The 17245-nt window shown below is 42.2% G+C and overlaps 1 protein-coding gene across 1 annotated transcript in view; it reads right to left on the reverse strand.

Annotated features, from left to right (window-relative positions):
* PLCB1 (phospholipase C beta 1) overlaps positions 1-17245 on the reverse strand; it is a 336512-nt gene that overhangs the window by 204990 nt on the left and 114277 nt on the right. The window contains exons 11-12 of the mRNA XM_006150922.3: positions 8720-8804; positions 7204-7381 (exon numbers count right to left, since the gene is read on the reverse strand). Of these exons, the coding sequence (XP_006150984.1) occupies positions 7204-7381; positions 8720-8804 (263 nt within the window). The remainder of the gene's footprint in view (positions 1-7203; positions 7382-8719; positions 8805-17245) is intronic.

The following is a 17245-nucleotide window of genomic DNA, read 5'->3' on the forward strand; positions in this document are numbered from 1 at the left end:
AGAGCGGACTGAGGTGTGATGAGACCCTGTCAAACCTATATTTCTCTCTCCCTTTCTCTCTCACATAAACCATCTTTATCATGAAAACGATTCATAGTGATATGAGCAATATATTCTTCCCCAGTTCTGGGCATCAGTAAAATCCAGTAACATCAGTTATGTAAAAAGATTTTCCAGTAAGAAGCAAAGAAGGCATAGATCCACTGTAAACTGTTTTACTATGGAATTCACACAATGCAATAACGCGATCTTCCCATTAGGTGGCAATGTTGGCTCAACGATAAGGCAACTTGCATGGGCATGCGTTGTTCCCCTGACCCCCAGCCTTCTGAAAGTTAGCCGCCCTACTCAATCTATAGAGATGACACAATACCCACAGGACTGACTTCAAGAAATGTATAATGTTTCCATTTGGCTGACAAAGTTTAATCAATTACCGAATGATAGTGGTGAGCAAAGTATTTATAGAATATCTTCAGAGAGGATAGATTTCTGGGGCCAACAAGGGGTATAATTTATGGCTTGTTTATTCAAGTCACAAAAAATCTGCCTTATAATGCTGACATTATGTTAGTTAATAAGGTGAATTAATTACATTTTAGATAGGAAACATATCTTATTATGTTAGAGACATTCTTTTAAAGTGTTGGCATTCAAATATGTTTTGTTATAAAATTTTTGCCCTAAGCTATTTTATTTATTTATTTTTAAGTCAGAGAGAAGATTCTTCTTTTTTTTTTTCTTTTGGAGAGGTTTTTGCTATAGGGCGTGTGTGCTTGCCAGAAAGACAGACAGAGAGACAAAGAGACAGAAAGCGAGAAATCACCCTCCGGGGGAATGGCCAAACCGCAATCCCTTCTCCTCCATTCTCCTCTTGGCATCTTGGGCATGCACACACATGTGCCTGGCATGAGTTTAAGCCACCGGGTCTGGGACTTGAACCATGGTTGACTATATGAGAGTCCAGTGACATAACCATTACGCCAGCTGCTGGTCCCGGAGAAAAGACTCTTTAAATCAAGTAATTTAAAGAGTTATTTGGCAGGGTCTATAAAATACTTCATGAACACAATACAATAGTCATTTCAAACATTCAATCTGGTCATCCTTTAGAGCGGACTGAGGTGTGATGAGACCCTGTCAAACCTATCTTTCTCTCTCCCTTTCTCTCTCACATACACCATCTTTATCATGAAAACGATTCATAGTGATATGAGCAATATATTCTTCCCCAGTTCTGGGCATCAGTAAAATCCAGTAACATCAGTTATGTAAAAAGATTTTCCAGTAAGAAGCAAAGAAGGCATAGATCCACTGTAAACTGTTTTACTATGGAATTCACACAATGCAATAACGCGATCTTCCCATTAGGTGGCAATGTTGGCTCAACGATAAGGCAACTTGCATGGGCATGCGTTGTTCCCCTGACCCCCAGCCTTCTGAAAGTTAGCCGCCCTACTCAATCTATAGAGATGACACAATACCCACAGGACTGACTTCAAGAAATGTATAATGTTTCCATTTGGCTGACAAAGTTTAATCAATTACCGAATGATAGTGGTGAGCAAAGTATTTATAGAATATCTTCAGAGAGGATAGATTTCTGGGGCCAACAAGGGGTATAATTTATGGCTTGTTTATTCAAGTCACAAAAAATCTGCCTTATAATGCTGACATTATGTTAGTTAATAAGGTGAATTAATTACATTTTAGATAGGAAACATATCTTATTATGTTAGAGACATTCTTTTAAAGTGTTGGCATTCAAATATGTTTTGTTATAAAATTTTTGCCCTAAGCTATTTTATTTATTTATTTTTAAGTCAGAGAGAAGATTCTTCTTTTTTTTTTTTCTTTTGGAGAGGTTTTTGCTATAGGGCGTGTGTGCTTGCCAGAAAGACAGACAGAGAGACAAAGAGACAGAAAGCGAGAAATCACCCTCCGGGGGAATGGCCAAACCGCAATCCCTTCTCCTCCATTCTCCTCTTGGCATCTTGGGCATGCACACACATGTGCCTGGCATGAGTTTAAGCCACCGGGTCTGGGACTTGAACCATGGTTGACTATATGAGAGTCCAGCGACATAACCATTACGCCAGCTGCTGGTCCCGGAGAAAAGACTCTTTAAATCAAGTAATTTAAAGAGTTATTTGGCAGGGTCTATAAAATACTTCATGAACACAATACAATAGTCATTTCAAACATTCAATCTGGTCATCCTTTGATTTATGTAGAAAAGAAAGAATTTGTCTTTCTCTGCTAGAAGAGCAGAGACTGGCTTTTTCTCTCGTGAGCCTTTAGAGGAATCTTGCCAAACTAAAACAGACCAGTCACGGTGGTGCAGTGGTATTGTAAAGCCCTTGATGCTGGACCCACACAGAGGGGACTGGTTTCATGCCCCAGGGGTGCCCTGTGCATGCAGGGTGTGCCCATTATTCTGCCCAGCTGGCTGAGGCTGAGGATAGACTGCAGTATGCAGACCCTCCTTTTCTCTCTATGGGAAGAAATGAACAAATAACCTTTAAAAATCTTACTTTAGCTGCCAATAGTTGGCATGAAGATGAAAGTGCAGGATTCATACATGACCAACTGTAGTTTAAGACTCGGAACCAGAGGCTTAAAAATCAGGCCAGGTGTGTGTGCATTTGGGTGCCCCAAATCCCAAGAGCAGAATGGTGGAGGAGTTGCAATGTAGCCTAGCCCGGAGAGCAGGGATGTTTTCTCACTTTCACTCTTTCTCTTTGTCTCGCTCTGACAAGAGCATGTGCCTTTTAACAAAAACCTAAAAAAACCAACCAACCAAACAAACAAACAAACAAAAATTTACTTTACCCTAGTTCTTTCAGACAAATGTATTAGCAAAGGGCTGAATCCTGAGGAGGCACCTGACCAACAGGAGTCATGATAAATGAATTAACTTCAAAATAAGGGCCGTTTCATGTTTTCTAAGTTTCTTGAGTTCCTAGTACCAGGAACAGCTACAAACCAAATGGCAAATTATCAGTGCTCTTTATCCTTCCCTACATATTAAAATGTCCAAAAATTTCCATTGAAGTAAATCGTGATTGCACAACTGACAACGAGCCTGGCTTAGGAAACCTACCAATTACTCACAGATCGCTGCTCTTTCTCGGTATTAAGCAACAACGTTCACTGCCTGCAAAAACCGTCATTTGTGTTATGCAGCCAGTAAGTAAGGAGAGAACTGGTAGCTCGAAAGGCAGATGGTAAAAAAATAAGCACCCACATGCAAAGGAAGACAGGGTCTGTTTGCTAGCATTCATGGGACAGAACTGTGTTGGGAAATAGGTGGCCTGTTACTGATAAGCCTGTTCGTGGTATTTACTGCAAAACTTCAAAAGGAACATTCTCACTGAGAACAAAAGTTATTTTTGAAAAACGAGTCGGAATCGAGTCATAATGTTTGAACCGTACACTAACAAGGCACAAAACCAAACTCTTTCAAAGAATTATGTAATGTCTATTGATACGAATTTTCTTTGGATAATGAAAGCAATAGGCGATTGAGACCAAAAGAAGAAAAGATAAATCACTGTCTTGGTCGACTTTTTTTGTTTTTCTGATTGCCCTAGAGTTTATATTTAGTTTGTCTGTCTTTCTGCCTGTCTTCCTTCCTTCCTTCCTTCCTTCCTTCCTTCCTTCTTTCTCTTTTTTCTTCCCTTCCTTCCTCTCCCTCTCTCTCTCTTTTTTTTTTTTTTGAGAGATGTTTGTTATAGGATGCATGCACTTGCCTGAAAGATAGAAAGCAGGAAATCATCCCCCAAGGAGGATGACCATGCTGCAATCCCTTCTCCTCCAGTCCACTCTCGGAATTTTGGGCATGCACGCATGCACATATGCCCGGCATGAGTTTCACGCTGCTCAGTCCAGGACTTGAATTGTGGTTGACCACTTGGGAGTCCAGTGCCTTAACCACTATGGTCCCTATATTTTAGTTTTGAAATTAGTTAATGTACAGACATACGCTTTGTAAATAGTACACACATTATAAGGGTATAGTGCAATGAATTTCTGCCAGTCTGAGTAACCCAGACCCAGGTTAATAAACAAAATGGTGGAGTGAGACAGTGGCATGGCAAAAAATCTGACGCTCTGTGAGGCTGTCCCACTGGGGAGGTTCCAGGTCTGCATCTGGAGACTTCCCTGGGTATGCTGGGCATACAGGTGCCATGGTCTGGGTCTGACTGAAGTTGCGGTGGATTGCAGGGTCAAGTCTATGTTAGGGGTTCTGTTTTTCTCTCTCTTTCTCATAGAAAACAATAAAAAAAGTTAAAAAAAAAAGCAACAAAACAGAACCAGTCTCTAGAAGCCCCTTGGGTTTCTTCACAGTTGCCTTTTATCCAAGCGTAACTGTTATCCTGACTTCCACTGGCAGAGATTCATTTTAGTTTCACCTGTTCTTGTGCTTTATACAGATGGAATCATACAGTATGTGCTTTTTTGCTATATCTGACTTCTTTTGCTCAACATTCTTTATAAGTTTCATCCATATTTCTATCTGTGTTTGCAGATCCTGCTTTCTGCCGCATGCTAACCTGTTATGTGAATATATCACAATGTATTGATTTGTTGATGGATTTTTGTTGGTTTCCATTCTTCTGAATAGTGCTGCTTTCAGCAATTATTGTAAGTCTCTTTAGTAAATATACATGTGAAGGGTCTTCAAAAAGTTCACAGAAAATGCATATTTTTCATTCATAGATTTAAAAAAAATCTTTTTCGGCAAAATACATTCAGATTTTAATTCCATTTTGCCCCAAACTTTTTGAAGTCTCTCACATGCATTTCACTTGAGTATATACCCCAAAATGGAATTCCTGGGGGCACAGAAGGGACACATGTTCAGCTTTTCTAAATAATGCTAAGCAGTTTTCCAAAGTATTTGTTTCTGTTATTGAGTTATTGAAAAAATCATGATGTATTTTTGCATAGAAAAAGAAAAAAAATTTGTCATGACTTTTCTAACAACTCAATAAAGCTTTCTTTCTTTTCTTTTCTTTCCTTTCTTTCTTTTTATTGTAGAGGGCCTATCTGCTCACCTGAAAGATACAGAGAGAGAGACAGAAGCCTCCCTCCCTTCTCCTCCATCTCTCCATCCTGTTGGAATTCTGGGCATGCATGCACACACACACCTAGCAGGTTTTTTTTCAAACCACAAAGGTCAGAATTTGAACTGTGGTCAGCCATGAAAGATCTGGTCTTAATCAATAGGCTACAGGCCTATTTCTGTTAGTTAAACTTTTAATTGAAGAACTTCCTAGAGTCAGGTTTTTAAGTTTCCTCCACTTAAGTCACCTTTAATCAGAAAAAGTCCTGATTAAAGTTTTCAGATTGCCAGGATTTTGACTGCACTTGGAAAATACAATAAATTAGATGAACCTAACTGACACATCATTCAAAGGAGACGAGTGACAATTAGCCTTGAATAAGGTTACTTGAGTTCCCAATACTGCGAACATCAGCAAACCAAATGATAAATTATTTGAATCTTTTTTTTTTTCGTCAAACGAATAATCTACTTCAACCTAAATTTAAAGAAAATTAAAGGTATTAAGAATCACCTGGTAGCACTGACAGGTGATTCAAGTAAGTTTGCTATTTCTCATTTTAAAAAGGCTTTGCAAAATATGAACATGTGGAAAGAATTCTTCAGTCTATCATCCCTGAGAATGCATTCAGTGAATGTCTTATGCCCAATCCTATAGTTATTGTTTCCATAGAAGAAGCTTAAAATCATGGGACCAGCAGTTGGCTTAATGGCTATGTCGCTGGACTCCCATGTAGTTGACCATGGTTCGAGTCCTGGACCCGGTGGCTTAAACTCACGCCAGGCGTGTGTGCATGCGTGCCCAAGATCCCGAGAGGAGAATGGAGGAGAAGGGATTGTGGCATGGCCATCCTCCCGGGGAGGTGCTTTCTCGCTTTCTATCTCTCTGTCGCTTTTTGTCTTTCTGGCAAGCACACATGCCCTACAGCAAAAATCTCTCCAAAAAAAGAAAAGAAAAAAAAGAAGCTTAAAATCATGTATTCACTCAAAGGATACTGGGCTTTTTTTGGCAGAATAGTGGCCTCTCAAAGATGTGCATGTCCTATTGAAGGTGTCACCTTGCATGACAAAAGGGTCATTACAGATGAAATTAGTTACAGCCCTTGAGAAGGGGGAGATGATGGGGGGGGGGGTATCTGCAAAGGTCCAAAGTAATTGCATGAGTCCAAAGAAGCAGAGACTGTTTCCTGGCTGTGAGGAGAGGAAGCTGGGACCACAGAAAAGTTAATGAAATGCAACATTGGTGGCTTTGAGGTTGGAGCCAGAGGCCAGGAGCCATGAATGCAAGTGGCCTCTAGAAACTGGAAAAGGCAAGCACAAGGATTCTTCCTCAGAGCCTCCAGCAGCTCTACTGACCCCTGAGGTTTAGCCCAAGGAGTCCTATGGGCCTTCAGACCTGGAGGCCAATGCATTTAGACAGTTTTAAGTCACTGAATTTGTAGCAGGCAAGAGAATATAATATACCTTAAAACTGTGCTGAAAGAGAAATATTAAAAATCCTTCTAAGCTAATTTCAGAGCAGCAATTCTTATTTCTTTTCCTTTTAAAGTTTATTTCTTCCATGAGTGAGAGAGAGAGAGAGAGAGAAAGAGAAATAAGGAGATAGCACCCCTAACATGGTCTCAAAGCTGCAATCACCCCCAGTGTCAGCCACCTCCAGATGGGTGGGCATCCATGTGTCCTGGGTGCTCAGGGAGGTATCCAGATCTGAATCCAGAACCTCCTTATGTGGGTTAGACTCACAGAGCATCTCATTTTACCACTGTGCCACCAACCAGCTCCAAGAGCAGAGACACACACACACACACACACACACACACACACATTTTAATTTGCTATAAAGCTCACCAGAGAGAGACAGAGAGAAAGGGAGGGATAGAGACAGAAAGAGAGAAAGAAAGAAAACACACTCGAAGTGGAGATGGCCATGCTGCCATCCCTTCTCCTCTGTTCTCCTCTCAGGATTTTAGGCATGCATGCACCTACGCCTGGTATATCTCTCAAGCTGCCAGGCCCAGGGCTCGAACCATGCAGTCAGCAATGTGGGATTCAGCTGCCTTTACCACCATGATACTGGCTGGCCCACAGCAGCAGTTCATGAACACACACAGAACACAGAACACCAAGGTACTCACCAGCTCCCGGAGATGAGGGCTCAAACACGCTGGAGGAGTCGCTGTACGTGTTGGAGGCCTGTTCTGAGAGCTTCTTTTTACCACTTCCCTCTGATGACTTGTGTGATTTCTTCTTATTTTTCACCAAAATTTTATACATTAAGTCCATAGGGCTTGGAAGAGGGACTCCAGATTCCAGCTAACAGAAAAGACAAGCACATTCTTTAAAAACTGGTGCCCCCTTCTTGCAGATTCCCTCCCCAAACTCCCAGAACAGCTTTGGAGACCAAGAGTATCTAGATTATTCCTCACCACCTCCTACACAGTTCATTGACCTGTTCTAAGTGTGTCCTATATGGGGGCAGTTAGGGCTTATTATTTTCATATCAAAGGTGTATTTTAATTACTGTGTTAGTATGCTTTCCACAACAAAATCCACATGAATAAGACCACAGAAATGTGCTCTTAGAGTTGATGTATTAAACCTGAACTTCCATGAGCTTTCTGAGGGACCCTTATGAATCTTTCCATCTTAATTTAGAACAGATAGAAAGTCCTGACCCGAATTTTCAAAGGTGGGAATTTGAGCATCTGCCAAGATGAGTTGGTAACGATGACCAGGAGATTCCAAGTGAGTCTTTTCAAGTGCAGCTTCAGAACAGCAAAATCCCGATCCTGGAACCAGACAGTCCTGCTGTCCCTTTCCTTAGCCTCAGCAGAAGTGAACAAGGTGGCTTCAAATTTCTTTCCAGCCTGAGATCCAAACCATCATATTTGCAAGCCTTATTTCTAGTGTTTCAAGCTTGCACATTTAATGGGAAAATCAATTTCCCATGAGAGGGTTATTAGATATTGTATCAGACAGCATGTGTGCAAGCCACAAGATGTAGTATTTTTAGAAAGTCAATTGAATGCCTATAAGTTAGTCCTCTATTCTTTGCTTGCAATGAACCCGGGGACTGGTCTGAACTCATTTAAGGATGTATAGAGACTGAGCAAAAGGGACTCAGAGAGGGAAGAGACAACTTTAGGCTATTTCTGCTGGTTTTCATCCCCAAGCAGGGTGGTTGCCATGGCAATAAGAGGCCTGAGTTGTAGCACAACAAAAAGCGCATGCCAGGAATGGGCAACCCTGGGCAGGACAGGCTAAGAGGTCCCTGCACCACCTGCAATTTCCCATTATGCCTGCTCTTCTCTCTCAGAGAGTTGTGATGAGGTTCTTGGGAGGTGATCAGGGCCCTCTCCTCTTGGATGTGTTGAGGGGCCGACTGTAATTGCTGGGAAGTCTGCATTCCTGACTGGGTCACCTCAGGCAGTTAGGGACAGAGATGGCTGTGGAGGGAGAAGAGAGCAGACACAGGTGGTCCACCCTCAGCAGGGCCCACTCCCCATATCCTCTTGGTCAAAGAATTCATTTTCAGCTATGTTAATCTTAGCAAGAAATATAAACATGGAAGGAAGTGGCTAAGTCTCTCCTAGACCCCATTTATTAAATAATGCATGCACTACCTCAGGGGCTAACATCTAGAGTGCTCACCGGGTATTTTTCCAGCGGTTCCATGAGGAGGGCATCCCCAAAGATCAGCCGGCAGTACTCCGCCATCTTGGCTTGCTGCTTTGGGCTAAGGGAGAACAAGAACGAAATAAGGAACGCAGGGAGGCTTATTGAAAGAGCTGGAACAGGACTGCTTTGTGTTACTAATTTTAGAAAAAAGGTACATCTTTAGAACTAACATTCAGTTATTATCATCCTAAATATCTATCCTCTCTTAGGTATATTTGAATAATACACACAGATGGACAATGAAGGCTCTGGTGGGACCAGCAGTTAGCATAATGGCTATGGCACTGGACTCCCACGTAGTCGACTGCGGTTTGAGTTCCGGAGCCGGTGGCTTAAACTCACGCCGGGCGCTTGTGCATGCGTGCCCAAGATCCTGAGGGGAGAATGGAGGAGAAGGGATTGTGGCATGGCCATAACCCCCTGGGGGGTGATTTCTCGCTTTCTGTTCTCTCTGTCTCTGTCTTTCTGGTGAGCGCACACACCCTATAACAAAAGCCTCTCCAAAAAAAAAAAAAATGAAGGCTCTGGTCATGTGAGGTCATTTTCTAAGGCTGACCTGCATAGACTCAGATGGACCAAACGGTAGTCAGCTACCTGCTCTGGATTCTTGAAACCCTCAAGAGCTAGAGACTCAGCCCTTTTTGTTAAATTCCTTGATTCTCAGTCAATTGCCAGACACTTGGTGGGAGGGCACATGACTCCACATGCACCTTTGGGTGAAATAGAGTTGTGAAGAAAGTATTCGTAAGGTAGTGGAAGAGAGAAGAGAGAGGAAGGAAAGGAGGAAGGAGAATAGAGAGAGAAGGGAAAAGAAGGAGAGAGACAGAGACAATGAACCTGAAGATGCAGAAGAGGATCCAGGTGCTGTTGCAGCAGTAACACAATGCACTGTGATACTGAACCCACATGGGAGAGTCCAGGGTTCGTGTCCCAAGCCCCTCTGTACATACTAGGTATACACATGCCCATGATCTTGGTTGGCTAAGGCTGAGGGTAGATCTTAGCATGAAGATTCTGTTGGATGTTTGTTTGTATGTCTCTTTCAAGGGAAGGAAAATAAACTTTAAAAAAAATATATAGAAAAGGGCGGAAGGGCAGATAATGTGCACATTTTCAGAGACGGGTTCTGGAGGAAAGATAAAAGTAGCCAGCACCTTGGGGAAAGGGGCCTGGAAATCCCACTACATAACAGGGGGCAAAGTGGTATCAGCCTGAAAGTGATGCCAGGAGGGACCTGGTGTGATAGAAAGTGACTGGCTCTGCAGGGTTTGCTGAGCTGAGCTCCAGGCTCTGAACTGCTCTGGATCTATAAATGAGAAGGATAATAACTGTTCTTGGAAAGGGACAGAGGATGCTGAGAAGATGAAATGAAGTAATGGATGCAAATGCCTTTGGAACATTAAAAGAGCAGGGCAAATGTAAGATGATCCCACTGTTTCAAGGCAGGGTCTGCCAGCTAGACAAGGCAAATTGTATGCCCCATAACTTGTAAACACAGTTGATAGAAGGGAACATCCGTAGTCTTTCAATACTCCTGCTTCCCTTGACCTTTGGAAAAGCAATAAAATTTTTTCTCATCTTTCGGAATGTTAAATATCATTATAAAGGTATCCAATTCCATTGGGTTTTATGAACTGATTTTGATCTACAGGCAGTCGGATTTGACTTCCAATAGTTATCTCTACATGTTGCAATGATAATGCATTTTAGCAGAACTGAGGCTATACTAAGAATAAGTAACCATGATATAAAGCCTTTTCTACTTCAATGCAAATTGATTATAAAATATGATTCTTACATTCACTCCCTCTTACACGAATATGAAGCCTGGCTCATGGGCTATGTATTTTTGGGAGGGGGGTACACTCGGGGTTCAATCAAATTGCAATGGTTCAGTGGGAAAATCACTCTTTATGCCTCTTTTTTTTCTTTCAAAAGCAAACATGTTTTGAAGGTCAGGTCAGTTATTTGGGGTGCAAATAATGAACCTTTGCAGTTACTGCTTTCTTGGAACTGTGGGGAGGGGCAAAGGAGAGATTTGAAAGACACACAAAGCCCGAGGAATAGCCTTACAGCATCGCAACCTGCCTTTGCTTGGCCAGTGTGAGATTTGACTACTTGGTTGATGCAGGCTTTAAGACAGATTGTGGCATTTCTCAGTACCATCAGGGAGAGGGGATAATGGTTAATCAGAAGCCCAAGCCTGAAAAGCAGCAGAGGTGGTCATCTCAGGACAGCTCATTAGAAATTGTGTTGGTGAGACCTTTGAGAGCAATGAGATAAGCAGCTGATTTGGAAGGGGCATCCCAGGGGATCCTTGAGTTCAAATATCTTGCTCCAGTGATAACTCACATAGGGGTTTGACCAAGTCAACCTGCTTTATCAGTGGGCCCACCTGTGAAGGGTGCACACATTCTAGATTGCACTATAGAAATTGCCCACACCCTCCAGTCCACGTTCACAGAATGACCCTGTTCACATCACAGAGTTGGGCAGCTCTAGGCATGTGCCATGGACCTGCAGTATCAGTGTCACCTGGAGCTGTGAACAAGGCAGGTTCTGAATCAGAGTCTCTGGAGAAGTGGGGCCCAGGAATCTGCATCTTCACAAGCCTTCATGCTGATTATGATGCTTGTTCAAGTTTGGAAACTACTGCAATAGACTAAGTTAACAGGTGCTGAAGAAGGTGATGTTTTTCTTGGGTGTTAGAGTTTAAGACTCTCTGATCTCTTGGAGCAGAGAGACCTAAAGTGCAAGGGAAGGGTTTTACCCTGATGCCCTGCAGTCAGGGTTTCCTGGAGAACCATAATCTTACCAACAGATGGATTTTGGGGAGAGTTCAAGGTGTCCCAAAGCAGATGTCTTTATAGTCGGGGGTGGCCGAATAACGCCTTAAAGTGGATTTTGCTGGAGCCATGATTTTTTAAATTTAATTCTAGTACAGAATCACCTGAGCTTTTAATGCTCTCTAGTCTCTTGGTTCACAGAGTTGGGAGTGAAGCCCTGAACTACGCATTTTAAATAAGCCTGCATGTAATTCTGATGCAGGTAATTAATGAACCACAGTGTTGAGAGCCTCCTGCCTACATGTCATTCAAATCACCCAATATCTTATCAAAACGAAGATTCTGGACCAGCTCCAAGGCCTGCTGGTTAAAGGAGCCAGATCCCACTTAGCTGACAACACAATTCAAGTCCTAGGCCAGCAGCATGTGTGTAAATGCCCAAAATTCTGGAAAGAGGAGACATAGAGGACAGTGGATTGTGTCCTAACTATGCCCTATGTGGGTGTGTAGGGGTGATTTCTCCTCTTCCTCTTTTTATCTGTTGAGCACATGTACCCTCTAACAAAAAAGAAAAACAAAATGGAGATTTGGACACATAGCCTGAGTGGGGTCAAGACCTTGCTGCACTGCTATCGAACTCCCTAGTGATGCTGCTGGCCAACGACCTCATGGTGAGGAGCAAAGATATATGCCCAAGTTGGACTTTAACAACCTGCCACAAAATCAACTGAAATGGAGAGAATAAGAGGTAGGTGTCCAAGAAATAAGCAAAGGGAGCTATTCGGTAATCAGGCTATTCATGTTCTCAATATACACACATGCCCACCTGACAGGCAACTAAATCAGAGTGAGAACAAGCTGCATAGAAAAAGTCAGGGCAAACAAAGTGATCTTAATTGCAGGTCAGAACTGCAGAAATAGGAGGCATTAAAATTGCAATTAGAGAGCAGGAAAAAAAAAGTCCTGAAGTTTTAGCACATCAACATCAGCTACCATGGAGATGAAATGAGAAAAGAATCCACAAATACATTTTGTACAGACATTTCTGGTCATATTAATACCCCCATAAAGGGAAGGCATCTGGAAGAGGGTCTGTTTTTTGACCAAGAACTCACTCCATTCATGGGATGAATCTTCCAAGTGGAACTCATCCAACCTCCTTCTCTATAGATGAGGGACCTAAAATCCATGAAAAGCTAGGGATTCGTCCAAAATCTCACAGTTGTCTGTGGCTGAACCTGGGCTTAGAGGTTACTTCATTTGAATTCAGTGTAAGATTCTTTTTATAAAAGTGTTTGTTCACAAATTAAGGAAGACATCAGAGTCAACTAGGGATTTCTGTTTGCTTGTTTTTAAAGCTTTCTAAATTACCTTTCTAGAAATTCTAATTTGGGTTTGGGGTGTGGCTCAGGAATCTGTATTTTTAAAATGGCATTCTGAGGTAGCTGGTGGATAATTTGTAAGAAGCTTGTTGCAGATTCTCCTTTGCTGTCTGTAGACAGGTGATTTGGAATCTAAGGGGTCTTCCAAAAGTTCATGGGAAATGCATATTATGAGAAAACTGCGTACAGATTTCAAAATTCTTGCACCAACATAAATTCATACTTGAATGCCATCTTCCACCAACTTTTGGAAGTCCCCTCAACTTTGGTGAGAAAAGCAAAAAATGTAGTGGCTTGCTTTCTTTCCATTGTGAGGTTGTCTTGGGGATGTGGCCTACATTATCTGGGACCAGAGCTCCCTGTTCTAACTGTGGCATTTTGTACACACGACACATAGGACAATAACGTGGCGAATGGATTCAGATGTTCTAGGAAGTGTGTTCCTGAGTCACTGTGTTGAGAAGGATTCTGAGGTTACATTTAGGTTTAGTGAGAAAGAGTGCTGTGATTTAGTGAATGATGTCCGCCATTGTGTCAGGAACTAGACAAGGTGCCCCAACTCAATTAGGGGGTATTAGCTGCAAAGGGAAAGCATATCAATTTCCTGTGGGTGTGGATCAGCCCTTTAGGGCAGAACTGTGGCTGAGTAGTTTCCATACCTGGAGTGAGGGACAAGGGTACTCTGAAGCCAACGATGTCCTTCTACCATAATGAGCGTCTCTTAGTACTTTCCTGTCTCTAGATGTCTCAACGGGTTGAGACAGCCATGGCATCCTGAGAAGGTTGTTTCCTGTTTTATTTTGTCACATGTGAATTATTAATGACCTTTTTATAGCTAAATTGGTCATTTTTAAACCAGAAAGGGCAGTATTATGGTGCTACACATTTTGCTTTTATGCACAGCGTAAGAGTTAGGTTTCGTGCCCAGATTTGGATCGCTCTATGACCGATGTGGAAGACAGCCAAAACAGCCTGTGGTTGAGGGTCACAGCAGCAAAAAGGGTGAATGTTTGCAGGCAGAAGCCTTGTTCAAAATGTTCAAAATGTCTCAGTTTTATGTTTTGAAGGCCTCTAAAGCTTCTGTTTAGATGTAGGGGGTAGAGCTGTTTGAAAGCATATGTTAAATTTCATGTTTGTCCTGTCTTAGTCGCAAGGCCTTGGGCTAGTTACTCACCCTCTTTGGACTCAGGCTTATCATATATAAAATAGGGATGATCAAAATAATTTCTTTAGGCCTGGCCCTGTAGCTCCATGGTTAAGGGAATCAGATCCCATATGGCTGATCATGGTTTGAATTCTGTCCCCTGTGGATCGAAAAGCATGCTGTGTGCTTATTCCTGCATGCCCCAAATCCTGACAGGATGGAGAAATGGAGGAGAAGGGATTGTAGTCGGACTATGCTCCACTGGGTATGTGCTCTCTCTCTCTCATTCTTTCTGGTGAGTGCATATGCCTTCCGGCATTGAAGGTATGTATTTTAATCTTCGGCACAATTGAGTTTACGGTGAGAGTTACAAGAACCTTAGACATGTGAAGGTTAAAACCCAGGTCGGCACAGAATGCATGTTCAATAAATGTTAGCTGTTATTGCAGTGGTGGTGGCTGTCAATGCCTCCCTGATGACCTCAACAGAGCATTCAGTGTAGCAGTATGATCATCTGGAATAGAACCATTGCCTTTCATTTGGTGTAAGTAAAATAAAAACATTTCTCAAAAAAAAAAAAAATAAAAATAAAAGGAAATAACAGGCCTAGCTGTGATGCCACAAACCTATAGTCCTGACTGCCTGGGAGGCTGAAGCAGAGGTAGCCCAGTGTGGCAAGATTCTGTCAAAAAAAGTACTTCTCTCTTTCTCTCACTTTCTCTCTCTCTCTTTCTCTCTCTCTCTCTCACACACACACACGTACACACACACACACACACACACACACACACATAGATAAAAAAGGAAATAACACATCAACAAATCTGGAAACTACATGACTGAACGAAAGGCGTTAAAGTACTGGTAGATCCCATTCCACATGGAAGGTCAGAGATGAGAGAGTGTGACAACTGTCACTTGGAAGTCAGAGCTGTCGCCAAATAGCCACTAGAGGTACTCCATTCAGTAGGGAGAGAAACAGCAATGGCACAGAATCAATTCCTGTCTCTTCAACTGACCCTCAGGAGTGTTGGAAGAACAGTGTGCCAATGATGACATCATTCATTGGATGACTGTTTCATACTGAAACAAGAGCCAGTAAATGTACTACAGAGTTCCTGAGGGCAAAGTAGAAATATACATAATTATAGAATTGGTTACATTGAAATAATGTCTCTCTCCACATCTAGATTAACAAATTATCACATTTAACTACTTAGAAATTCAATGACCAAATTACTTCTTTTAATTTAGTGAATTCTTTAAGAATTAGTAAATTAAAGCATCTGTTGCAAATTCATTGAACAACAAGAACCAATGACCTGAGAAAGACTTTTAATAGGAAGGGGAGAAAAAAGGAACTTGTGAGCCACAGTAAGACAGATGCTACTGGCTTTTGGTTGAAAAATCTGGCTTAGGTCTTTGAGATGAGTCAGAGGGCTTTACAGATGCTCTTCTTTGGGACCAGCAGTTAGTGTAATGTCTATGTAGCCGAACTCCCATGTAGCCGACCGCGGTCCTAGTGCTGGACCTGGTGGCTTAAACTCACACCGGGCATGTGTGCATGTGTGCCCAAGATCCCGAGAGGAGAAAGAAGGAGAAGGGATTGCAGCATGGCCATCTCCCCTGGGGGGTGATTTCTCGCTTTCTATCTCTCTATCTCTCTGTCTTTCTGGTGAGTGCATGTGCCCTAGAGCAAAAACCTCTCCAGAAAACCCCCCCAAAAACACGGGAACCAGCAGTTAGCGTAATGGCTATGTCGCTGGATTCCCACGTAGTCGACCGCGGTTCGTATCCTGGACCTGGTGGCTTAGAACTCATGCTGGGTGCGTGTGCATACATGCCCAAGATCCTGAGAGGAGAATGGAGGAGAAGGGATTGTGGCGTGACCATCCCCCCTGGGGGGTGATTTCTTGCTTTCTGTCTCTATGTCTCTCTCTGTCTGTCTGGCGAGCGCATGCGCCCTATAGAGAAAACCTCTCAAAAAACAAACAAAAAAAAAAAACAAATGCTCTTTTCTTATTTTTTTTTTTATTATTGCTATTATTTTTTAAATTTAAACTAGGGCACATATGCGAGAGAGAGAGAGAGAGAGTGAGAGAGAGAGAGAGAAAGTAAGCCTCCAGGTTCAAAACTTGAATCGCAGTCAGTTGTGTGGGAGCCTAGCACCTTGGTCACTATGCCACCTTTGGCTATGCAAATGCTCTTTTGAGCACTGATGACCACTGTGACATAGTCTTCACACATTGATTCCATCTGCTAGAATTTCAGTACCATGAACTTTGATTCTCTCTCTCTCTCTCTCTCTCTCTCTCTCTCTCTCTATATATATATATATATATGAAGCTTTTAAAATTGAGTAGCTATAATGAAAGACAAATCGGAGTAGGCTGCAAAAAGTTCATAGAAAAATGGAATTAAAGTATGAGTTTATTTTGGTACAAGCAATATTTGAAGTCCATGAAGAATTTTTTCATAACTTACATTTTCCATGAACTTCATGGAGACCCTTTATATACACATATATCTCACTCTGGTACTCTGTGATCAAATGAATATAAAACAGTTCAGCTGAAATTTCCTCTTGTGTGGTTCAGTGATAAGTGCAAGTTATTTTTAAATATAGGGACTGGCAGGTGGCATGGTGGCTAAGGGTGCTGGACTCCCACATGGCCGACTGCCATTTGAGTCCCAGATCTGGCAGCTTGCTTTCTCACTTTCTCTCTCTCTCTCTCTCTCATTCTTGCCTCTCTGGTCAAATTAAAATAAGGGAGGAAGGAAGGAAGGAAGGAAGAAAAACGAAAGAAAGATTCTTATAAATAAATAAATATGAATTTTTTTTTAGAAAGATTTTTGTTATAGAGCATATGTGTTCACTAGAGAGACAGAAGGAGAGGAATCACCCTCCAAGGGGGATGACCACACCACAATCCCTTCTCCATTCTCCTCTTAGGATTTTAGGCATGCATGCACACACTCCTGGCATGAGTTTCAAACCTCTGGGTTGAGGACTTCAACTGAGGTTGGCTATGCGGGAGTCCAGTGATGTAACCATTGCACCATCTGCTGGTCCCATTCTGTATGAATATTAACAAGCAGAAAAAGAATAGTAAGAAGGGGAAGACATTGGAGTTGGTGGGCAGAGTTCCCTGTCAAAACAGAATCTACAGTTCTTCCTCCACCAGCC

This window comes from Tupaia chinensis, unplaced genomic scaffold (genome assembly GCF_000334495.1).
Source record: "Tupaia chinensis unplaced genomic scaffold, TupChi_1.0 Scaffold000305_1, whole genome shotgun sequence".
Lineage (NCBI taxonomy): Eukaryota > Metazoa > Chordata > Mammalia > Scandentia > Tupaiidae > Tupaia > Tupaia belangeri.